The sequence below is a fragment of the Fringilla coelebs genome, assembly GCF_963513975.1.
Source record: "Fringilla coelebs genome assembly, chromosome: 16".
Classification (NCBI taxonomy): Eukaryota; Metazoa; Chordata; class Aves; order Passeriformes; family Fringillidae; genus Fringilla; species Fringilla coelebs.
The window spans coordinates 534190-545559 of NC_140042.1; the positions used below are offsets into that span (position 1 = coordinate 534190).

Consider the following 11370-nt stretch of genomic DNA (forward strand, 5'->3'; position numbering starts at 1 on the left):
TTCGTAATGTGGGAGTCTGATGTCACTGTGAGGTGGAGGAGTTTCACCCAGGGTGATGCTGGGATGAGGCAGGGCTGGATCAGCTGCTGGAGACAGGGAGGACATGTCCACAGCACAGAGAAACCCCACTGGAACCAGGAGCAGGTTTCTCTTAGGATGGCTTTGGTCATCCCAGGGATGCAGGTGCTGCCCGGAGAGGGGCCTTGGCGCTCTGTGGTCACACAAGGGGTCTCACAGCCCTGGGGTCAGCTCAGATGACCCTGCTGTGACCGCAGCAGCCCGGAGCAGAGCAGGGATGTAAAGCAGTGCTGGCTGCCCAGAGCCACCTGCAAAGGGTTCAGGGCTGCTGTCTATCGAGGGGGTGACCCCTCTGTTCCCCCAGCCCTGCTCAGCTCCTGTTTCATCACTGCTCCTCTTCCTCCCTCCGGAGGGGCTGTGAGAAGGGGACACAGTTGTCAGTGCACGGATGGAGAGTGGGTCCTTACACCCCTCATTTATCACCTCTCTGCTCAGGTGCAGCCCACTGATGGGGCAGAGCAGGACCCACCCCAGGCTGGCACCAAACCTGGCACCAACCCTGCCCTGAGCAGCTCTGGGCTGAGCTCTGAGCACTGTGCCAGGGAGGAGCCCCAAAAGAGGGCCTTGTGGCTCACCTGGGGCAGCTTCCAGCTGTCAGCAAGGAAGGAGCCTGTTTGGAAACACTGGAAATAAAGGTAGGAAGAAAACTGTTAAAGTGAGAATATACATTGCAAAAAAGTCATCCAGGCATATTCAAATACAGCTTTTCCTTCTTGCCATTTCTTTTATTCCGTATAAAAAGGAATAACCTCTCCCAGAACTGGCAGGTTAATGAGTGACCCACAGAGACTGGCACACAAGTGGGGTCTCCCTGTGGCAGGAGCCAGTGGTTGGTGACAGCAGGGACAGCCGAGGCACGCAGCTGGCCAGCAGCAGCCAGGCAGGATCCTGCCCTGCTCCGGGCAGGGGCTGGAAACTGCAATCTAGTCTAAATCTGTTATTGGATTTCTTAAAAGGCAGAAAACATTTCCTCGTCTGCCTCGCTGGGCCCCCCAGATGTACAGGAGCTCTGAGGACTGGGTTGTGTGAAGCCAAGACTGACCCTGCGGTGCCCCGGGCAGGGCTGGCTCACACTGCAGGCCTGGGGCAGCACGGCTCCGTCCCCCGCAGCCTGGGCAGCTGTCACTGCCACCTCTGTGCTGGTATCTGCCCAAAACCCAGCCAGGCTCTGCTGCAAGGTGTGCTCCCTCCACGAGCAAACCACCCCCAGGCAATGGCAGGAGGAGCCTCAGTGGCACAGGGTCATGGAGGATGAGATGGTGAGGTTGGGAGTCCAGGGGGTCCAGGTCCCAGGACACGAGTTCCTTGGAGAACAAAATATTTATCTATAGGAGTACAGCCTGCCCTCGGATCTTAGAGGAAGCAGCTGGGGTTTGTCCTTCACAGAGTTCTCTCTCCAGAGGATCACCTACATCTAACATCGCAGGTAATAGGCATGCAGTGAAAACCATCACCTCTCTTTGTGTCATGGAGCGAGACTTCAAAATCTGTTGGGTTTATACTGTTATCAAACTCTCTGTGTGCTACTCAGGAGAACTTGCAGATCTGGCCAGCAGATCAAGGAATCAGGATCACCTTTTTTATTTTTGAAAAGTATGAAGTACGCCCCTCCTTTCACTCCCCAGGGCCCATGCACACCTTTGCTGCCTTCTTTGCTCACCTGCAAGTAATGCTGCGTCACTCTCATTCCTGCCCTGCCGAGTGCTGCTCCTTGGTGAACTATTGCTGCGTTATTCCGGCACTCTTCCTCCCAGGATGGGGCCTATTCCCAGCATTAATCTTTAACTCTGCTTTCCTGCAGCTTAAATCTGACAAATGTTCTGAGCGGCTGCCTCAGGTTCTTTTTGAAATCCTGCCTCGGGATGTTAAGATTTAGTAACACGGATTCTAACCTTAAAATAGCAGCACAAAATGTTCTATTTACTCACAAAATGAATGCCAAGTATGCAGCATCCCTCACCAGAGCAGAGGAGTGGGGGGGCATACTGATAATATCTGACAGACAAAGGAATTCGGTGGAGAAAACCAATCTGGTTTCCCTCCTCCAGCAGGCAGCAGCCCTGGAAAGCATTCCTGGTCCTGGGAAAGGTGCTGTTGCTTCCAGCTCCTTTTCTTCTGTCCCTCTAAAAGCTGGATGCACTCTAATACTTCTTACTTTAAAGAAAAATTGTCTCAGGCTCTATGTGGGGTTGAACCCTGAATGCTGTGAGCCTGAGCTCTACCCAGGCCAGCTCCTGCGTGTACTGCTTGGTCCATCTAGTGTTGGCTGAGGCTGGGACAGCATTCCAGCTGTATCAGAGTGCACACAGCATTCCCACTCCCTGAGCAGCACCTGGGCAGGCATTGCCACACTGCAGGGCCCTGGTCAGCAGGTATGGCCGCGTCCCGCAGGTCGCAGTCACTCAGCTCTGGTGGGGCCAGCAAGAACCCAAAATGTGACAAAAGCATTCCCCCCCTTTGGAACTGCCAATCCCGAAGCTCTCCTGTCCTCCCAGGAGGCTGGGTGCCATGCTGCTGCCATGGCATGACTCTGCAGAACACCTGAGCTTTTTCTGGTTACACACCACGGCCGTGCCATTGCAGTGCCTGTCCCAGCCAGCTGTGCTGACCGTGCCGGGGCACCTGGTGTGGCACAGCCCCTGCTCCTCCTGGAGCTGGTTTGATGTCTTTTCTCCCGCTTGCAGGCAGCAGCATGAACCTGAAGAAGTACCTGGTGCGGGCGCTGCATCGCCTGCAGAAGGGCCCTGGTTACACCTACAAGGAGCTGCTGGTCTGGTACTGCGACAACACCAACACCCACGGCCCCAAGCGCATCATCAAGGAGGGGCCGAAGAAGAAATTAATCTGGTTCTTCCTAACGCTGCTCTTTGCATCCCTGGTGTTCTGGCAGTGGGGGATCCTCATCAACACCTACCTCTCCTACAATGTCACCTCGTCTCTCTCCATTGGCTTTAAGACCATGAAGTTCCCTGCAGTCACCATCTGCAACGCCAACCCCTTCAAGTAAGTTTTTCTTCTCCCAGTTTCCCCATGTGTGCCCTAACCCCTCAGAAACATTGCCAGTGTGAGGTACTGAGAACCTGCTCCTGTCTGAGACATCACGTTAGGAGCATCCGTGGAGTCACCAGGTGTCCCTAAAAACAAATAAAGAACAATATGAAGGTGAATGGCTCAGGGCCAGAGAAGGGTTCATCTGCCTGCAAGTTCTCCTGGGCTTCACAGAATCCCAGAACAGTTTGGGTTGGGAAGGGACCTTTAAATTCATCTCATTTCACCCCCTGCCCTGGCCAGGGACACTTTCCACTGTCCCAGGCTGCTCCAAGCCCTGTCCAGCTTGGCCTTGGGCACTGCCAGGGATCCAGGAGCAGCCACAGCTGCTCTGGGCACCCTGTGCCAGGGCCTGCCCACCCTGGGGCAGGGAAGAGTTTCTTCCTAACACAGTTTCTGCACCATATCAGTCAATCTAATGAAGGTTTTTACCTCCCTGCAAACTTTCCTCAGCTTGTAAAAGAACCAAATTCAGCTCACCTTTCCCAGCTAGAATCAGCCTTTCAGTCTTGCCCCACAATTTCTTTCCTTCCCCTTCCTTGCTGTGAGCATTCTTCTCATTGCTCATACTCCAGAGAGCTGGTTCCACAGTTCTGTCTGCCACAGAGACAGAGAACTGAATTGTGATTTCAAAGGAGTCACTGATTTTCATTGGAGTTGCTTTAAATATATTGTTTTTTTAAATCCATGCAATAGTATAGCCCAAGGCAAGATGCTCTCAGCCAACACAAGAATTGCTTAGGGGTAGATTTTCCTCCACTTGCTAGAGATGTTTTGTGTAAAGTGTAGTGAATTACTGAACTGGAACCAATGTGGCCCAGCACTGGTGTGTTCAGCCCTGCAGCACTCCCTGTTTATCCTCCCACTGCCCTTCTGCCCAGCTGCAGCCTGCTGGGACACCAGTGTCTGAGCTGGCTGTGCTCTGCATGGAAGCTCCCCTTGTCCTCCAGTAAATTTGGGCAGCGCTCTGAGATGCCCAGCAGGGTCCAAGCCAGTGGCATGGCAGGTGTGCTGCCACATGTCCCCACACCATGGCACTGCTGGTCCCACTCCCTGTCCCACAGGTACTCGGAGGTGAAGCCCCTGCTGAAGGAGCTGGACAGGCTCATTGAGGCAGCCCTGGAGAGGATCCTGCAGCCCACGCCAGGCAACAGCAGTGACAACGTGTCCCAGGCACTCGACCTGGAGCTCTGGAACCAGATCCCCCTGGTCCTGATCGACGAGCACGACAAAGACAATCCCATCATCCTGGACATCTTTGAGACCAACCAGACTGCTGTGGACAACGAGACTGCCATGGACAGCAGAGCCAGTGTGAGCAGGGACCCTGCTGGAGACCACCAGCTCTATGGGGGCAATGAAACCATGGACAACGACACCGCTGAGGGGAACAATGCCACTGCTGCACCTGCCCCGGCCAACACCACGTCTGAAGAGAAGAAGTACAAGCTGGCAGTGAAGCTGGTGAGATGAGAGGGGTCCCACAGTGGCAGCGGGCAGAGATGAGGCATGGGGGCCTCGGCAAGCATGCAGTGGGGAGATCTGTGTCTGCTCTTCACCAGCTGCCCATGGCCACTCTGCCCTGGGGCTCTGCTCTGGCTGTGCCCAGACCCTGGTGCAGGCTGAGCCCAGGACAGAGCCAGGGGTGGTCCCTGCAGGCTCCCAGGCACCTCCACCCCTTCCTTGGGTCAGGCACCCAAAAGGCCAGGGAGAGGCTGAGGCTGCTGCCCCATCCCTTTCCTGCTGCATTCTGCACTGCAGAGGCACAAGGTGGTCCTGGAACCACTCACCCCTGCTCCCATGGAGGCTCCAAGGACCCTGCCTGGGCAGACCTCGGAGGCTGGGGAAACTCCAGCCTTAAAAATTGGTCCAAAATTGACATTTTTTGTTAACTTGTGGGGTCACACTGGGGATAATGTATAACCTGCCCAGCAGGGAAATGTCCCTGGGGAAGGACCCTGTAATGACAGCCAGCTGAGTGTGACAGCCAGCTCAGAGTGACAGCCAGCTCAGTGACAGCTGGCCTGTGACCCCGTCAGGCTGAACCTCTCAGTCCTTGGAGCTGCAGGCAGGGCTGGCATCCAAGCGAGGACATGGGGAGGGGTCCCCCGTGGCCCTGCTGTCCCCCAGGCTCAGGCTGCCTGCTCTGTGTCCCCAGTGCAGCCACCCCGGCTCTGACAACTGCACGTACAGGAACTTCAGCAGCGCGGCGCAGGCGGTGACCGAGTGGTACATCCTGCAGTCCACCTCCATCCTCTCCAAGGTCCCCCTGCACGAGAGGATCAGGATGGGCTACCAGGCAGAGGACATGATCCTGGCCTGTCTCTACGGGGCTGAACCCTGCAACTACAAGTAGGTGCACACGAGCTCCCTGCTTCTTTCTGTCCCTGCAGGAACGAACAGCACGCGGGTTCCTTTCTCTTTTTAAGGTATATATCAGCTGCTAATGAGATTGGTGCTGATTCTCAGCTCTAACAGCACTTCCCAGTGTTGGGAAGCACAGCTGCTGAGTGGAGCCCACCTTCTGCTTTATGTCACACCCCTTTAGTCCTCCTGAGAATCACGGTTTTCTGTGTATGATTCCTCCAGGAATTTCACCCAAATCTACCACCCAGACCATGGTAACTGCTACATCTTTAACTGGGGCATGGATGAAGAGGCTCTGAATTCTTCCAACCCCGGGGCCGAGTTCGGTAAGGGAGCTCTGCGGTGGAGGAGGGGAGGCTTTCCAGAAAGGGGCGAGCCCCTAAAGGAAAATGTGCCACACAGAAAAAAGTGACTACAAACATGTAGCAGAAGGGCATCCTCTGGATATTTGAAATATCTGAGTCAACACCTGACTGTTCCCAGCTATTGCAGTTCTGGGCATTCACCACCACAAGTGTTCCTCCCCAGGTTAGGCCAGAGCCTGGCTTTTCCCAAGGAACAGGGAGAAGAAAATAGACTCCCTTCCTTCCCCAAGCCTCACCTTCCCATACAATTCCTGTTGTGAGTGTTTTGTCTGGTGTCCCAGGGCTGAAGCTGATTCTGGACATCAGCCAGCAGGACTACATTCCCTACCTGTCCTCTGCTGCTGGGGCCAGGCTCATGCTGCACCAGCAGAAGAGCTTCCCCTTCCTCAAGGATCAGGGCATCTACGCCATGGCTGGGACAGAAACCTCCATTGGAGTGCTGGTGGTATGTGTGGCATTCCTCGGGAGCAGATTGTCTGAGAATAATGTTATCTGATGGGACCAAAACCAAGTTTGCTTTAAGTCTTGGCTGAACTGGCTCAAACCAAAGGAGACAAGGTACACACCTGTCAGGGGCTGGAGCGCTTTATGGAGGATTTTATGTAACTGTCCTGGCAAAGTGTTTGACTGAGGCCGGGATTCTGGGCTCAGGTGGTGGTTGTCTCTTTCTGCAGCATGTCAGAAGATGCTTTGCCAGCCCCTGAGCAGCCTCTCCTGCCTGGATCCACCCAGGGAAGGGGCTGCAGCCTCCTCAGCTGCCACCGCTGACTCTCAGCTTTAGCAAAGCCAGTGGGGAGCGCAGAATTACAGAGCCTCTGGAGAATGGGCACAGGGACCTGTGGAGAAGTGATAAGCACAGCCTGGTGCTTGTGTTTCTTTCCAGGACGAGCTGGAGCGGATGGGTTATCCCTACAGCGACTGCACCCTGAACGGCTCCGACGTCCCCGTGCAAAACCTCTACAGCCAATACAACACCTCCTACTCCATACAGGTAAAACACCCTGCAGATCAAACACTCTTTAGGAAAAATCATCAAAGCACTTACATCTTTGCCTGTCATGCGGGGTACTGAGGAATCATAAAATCATAAAATCTTTCGAGATAATCAAATCCAAGTATCAACACAGCACCAGCACTGATAAACCATGTCCTCAAGTGCCAAATCACATGGTTTTTGAACACTTCCAGGGAATGTGACTTCACCGCTGCCCTGGGCAGCCTGTTCAAATGCTTTACAACCCTTTCCATGAAAAATTTTTCCTCATATCTGATCTAAGCCCCACATGGTTTTGTAGGAACAGTCATTGAGGCTCTGGGAAACTTCTGCTGAGACAATGTCAAAGTGACACTTCTCAGGAACCGGTGTTCTGTGTACACTGGTGATATTTACCCCTGACAGGAAATGAGTACAAAGGAGAGAGTCTCCCTCGGCACACTCCTGCGATCTTTACCTTTTTTCTCTTTGGGGGAATTAAGTACAGCTGGTTTGTATAGGAAGGGAAACAGCCTTTTGCTTCTTCATCACTGAAAATTGCATGAGAAAGTTGAGTGTCAGTAACCCTTGCATCTGTAGAAAATTAGAGGGCCAACATTAAGCAGAGGTTAATTTGTAACAGGCTGTGCCGCAGAGAGAAGCAGCTCTTGAGGGTGCGATGTGATAATAGGGGAAACACCCAAAACCATTTGGGGTGATTCAGAGATGCACCCAGAGATCAGGAGGGCTTTGGGCTGGCAGTGGTTTTGTATTTCTACCTTTATATAATATAAAAACAACTGGGCCACTTTAGCCAGCTTTTGAAGATGCTTGTATAAGGTTTAAGCAAACACTTGGGAGGATTGCATTATTCCCTGGAAGTGCAAACGCTGACGGAGTTCTGTGCCCACGTAATGCCACTTCAGAGCCCTCTCAGCAAAACCAGGCTCTTCCATCACTGCCTGGCTGCTCTGCACCCTGTGGACTTTTCCTATCACACAGAAATTCTCTGCTTGTCCTACCCACAACTGTTAAATTCAATTATCTTCTCACAGACTTTGCTATTGCTTTGTGCTGCGTCATGCAGAATCCCACTCCAATCTCAGGTGATGAACTTCACGCCTCACCAAGCTAATGGCCGTGCTGCAGCTGGAGCTGCAGCCACAATCCTCCCCAGAAGAGCAGCACCTACACAGAGATCATTCATTTGTCTGCTCTTTATGTTGAAGGATTTGGAAATTCATGGCCTTAAAGTGTAAAACCAGCCCTTTGTCGGTGTTGTGTAAAGCCTGGAGAGCACAGCCCTGTCTGTGGTGGAAGAGAACATTTGTGTTCCCTTTTGGAAGCTTGAATGTTACTTCTGTGAAGCCCTAAAATAACTGAGAAATGAGCAGTTTCTTGTGTGAGTGGGAGCGGGTGCTGAGCTCCCTCCATTGCCCACGAGGTCTCACGAGTGGCTTTGAGAGCTCCAGTGCCCAGCAAGGCTGGCAGGGGTTCTGGGCAGGGACAGGCTCTGGCTCCCCCACTTCCTCTGCACTCTCTTCCCTCTCTGCCTGCAGCCCCAAGATCACCTGTCCAGTGCAAGAGAGGGGATTCCTGGGGGCAGGGGGCTCTGGGAGCCGCTGCCATCCCAGCAGCACGGAGCTCCCCAGGGCTCAGCCCAGCTCTGAGCATCCCTCTTCCCTCCCCAGGCCTGCCTGCGCTCCTGCTTCCAAAACCACATGGTGGAGATCTGTGGGTGTGGGCACTACATGTTCCCTTTGCCTGAAGGGGTGAATTACTGCAATAATGAGGATAACCCAGGCTGGGGTAAGAGCTGTGGGGGTTTCTGGGGCCGGGGTCTGCTGCTGTCCCTGCGGCTCCTGCACGGCTGCTCCCTGTGGGACGTGGTCACCTGGGCCAGTGCTGGGGAGAAGGGGCCACATTTGGTCTTGGCTGTGGGCTGGGGGAGCCCTTGGGCACCAAAGAGAGAGAACAGAGGGTATCACTCCAGGCCTCTGCACCCAAACATTTTGGGAGCCCTGGCAGGGGCAGTGGAGGGTCCAGTGCTCCCCTGGGATAGCACAGCTCTGTGCTGGCAGAGGCCAGGGCTGTGCCAAAAATACCAATCCTGGGCAAGCTGGTTCTATAAGAACTGTCTTCAGAAACGGACAGTTTATTTTTAATTTATTAGTAAATTGCCTGAATGTTTTGCTCAAGGAAAGGAAAGTTGAAAGGGAAGATGGCAAATCTGTGCTGAATGGTCATACCTAATATTTATTTTGATAAATGAAACTGATATACCTCAGTAACTGCGTCCTTATCTAAAGAAACACTTTAATTTTGTTTTCACCAAACAGCATACTGCTATTCCTCACTGAGAGCCAGCATAAAACAGCGTCAGATCTGCATTGACTCCTGCAAAGAAACCTGCAAGTGAGTACCTGAGCCTGATCTGGTTGCTGTGGAGGTAGAGGGATCCTTCACTTTGACTCCCATCAGTCCTGACTTTCCTAAAAGGGCAGCAAACCCTGCAGGGCTGGTTTGCTGTGTGAGAACTGAAGTTCCAGAGACTTCAGGGGAGGGGAAATCTCCACACTAACGCTCTCCCTCTTTGCTCCAGTGACACCCAGTACAAAATGACCATCTCCATGGCGGACTGGCCATCAGAAGCCTCTGAGGTAACCCCCATTCCTTGGCTTGTAGCACACACTGGTGGCTCCTGTTCCCAGGCACATGGACACTGGCTGTTGTCAGAGCACCGCTGCTGAAGTCCATGTTTTCCACCTTCCACACCCCGTGCCCACACAGGACAGGGGGCTTGCCACAGGACAGGGAAGGAGCTCCCACTGCCCTGCTGAGGCAGAGCTGCCCTGCTCAGCCCCACAGTGTCCCCCTGCAGCTGCACAGGGTGCCAGGGCTGCCTGGCACGGGGCACAGCACCCGCAGGGTTCGTGCCCTTCGGTAGCACAGGATGTCTCTATTCTTTCTGAACAGATTTTGTTTTCCTAGGACTGGATTTTCCATATTCTGTCTTATGAAAGGGATATGTCAACAAATGTGACTCTGGACAGGTGAGTGAAAGGAACAACCACTTTATCTTCTCTGCTGAGCCTGTTAACATCAGCCTGACACGAGCCCTGGCGCTGGGCCAGCGCACGCGGGTGCGAATGCGCAGCGAGGACGAGCTTTGCAGCGAGGTTTGGGACGCGCAAAAAGCAGATCCAAAAGGCACTTCATGCGTGTCCTCTGCTCTCCAGAGCTGCAAACTGGGCCAGTCAAACTCAAACATGCAGCCAAGTAAAATCAGCCTTAAGGACAGTTCCAATGTCATAACGTTTGTCACCCCACACTGATGTCTTGGTGTCTCTCCGTCCCACGGTCAGGCTGGAGCAGGAGCAGAGGCACAGGACATTGACAGCCAGCTCCTCACTGAGGTGGCTTTTGTTCTTTACAGGAATGGGATCATCAAGCTGAACATTTACTTCCAGGAGTACAACTACCGCACCATCTCAGAGTCAGCTGCCACCACGGTGAGTGCCCATCCCAGCCCTCCTGGCAGGGCAGGCACAGGAGCCAGCCAGCTGGGACGGGCAGGGCTCAGTGCCGAGGAGGACAGTCTGTCACGTCCCTCGAGGCTGCTTTTTGGCACACCTGCTGAAATGAAGTGGATGAAGCCGCCGCTGCCTGGTGGCTCAGAGCCCTCAATTCCTTCCCCCACTCCACCTCCCATCCCTGTCCCAGGCCTGCGGGGCAACACCAGCACAGGAGGGGCCCCAGCAGGCAGGTGCCAGGTGCAGGGGCATTGCCCACATCAGCACTGGCACACAGGGGATGGATCGGGGTGGGGCACATCTGGGGAGCTCACTCCACTCTCCTCCCACAGATCGTTTGGCTGCTGTCGAGCCTGGGGGGCCAGTTTGGGTTCTGGATGGGGGGCTCGGTGCTGTGCCTCATTGAGTTTGGGGAGATCATCATCGACTCGCTGTGGATCACCGTCATCAACGTGATCAGCTGGTGCAAGGGCCTGAAGCAGCGGCGGGCGCGGGCGCGCTACCCGGACGCGCCCCCGACGGTGTCGGAGCTGGTGGAGGCTCACACCAACCTGGGCTTCCAGCACGAGGCCGTGGGGGCCGTGCCCAGGGCCCAGGCGCTGCCCCCCGAGCCGGGCACGCCCCCGCCCAACTACGACTCCCTGCGTGTGCAGCCCCTGGACACGCTGGGCCCCGACAGCGACGCGGACACCGAGTGACCAGAGCGTCCTGTCAGCCCCTGCCGGACTGGGCCTTGCTGGGCAGCTGTCTGTCTGCCCACGTTCAGAGGGAATTAAAAGCCCAAGCTGTCCTCTCCTGTGACTGATCGCTGGGAGGAAGCTCTGCCTAATAAACCCTGCAATAAACCTCACAGAGTCAGGCTTTGGCTTTGGTGTGTAGGGCTTGTGTACATCAGTATTGCTGTAAAATCATGTCACTGTTTCTTGTCACCAGGTGGGTGGGAAGCAATTCCCAGTCACTGTTTCTTGTCACCAGGTGGGTGGGAAGCAATTCCCAGTGAGCAGAG

At 54.4% G+C, this 11370-nt stretch overlaps 1 protein-coding gene across 1 annotated transcript; it reads left to right on the top strand.

Annotated features, from left to right (window-relative positions):
• Positions 1–2767: 2767 nt before the first annotated feature.
• Positions 2768–11062, top strand: SCNN1B (sodium channel epithelial 1 subunit beta; the record flags this gene model as incomplete). Its single annotated transcript, XM_084216565.1, has 12 exons — positions 2768–3081; positions 4191–4590; positions 5285–5478; positions 5716–5819; positions 6140–6303; positions 6742–6849; positions 8523–8640; positions 9171–9246; positions 9434–9491; positions 9823–9884; positions 10268–10343; positions 10697–11062. Exons 1-12 carry the CDS (start codon positions 2771–2773, stop codon positions 11060–11062), a joined length of 2037 nt encoding a protein of 678 aa, XP_084072691.1. The 5' UTR covers positions 2768–2770.
• Between the last annotated feature and the right edge of the window lie 308 nt (positions 11063–11370).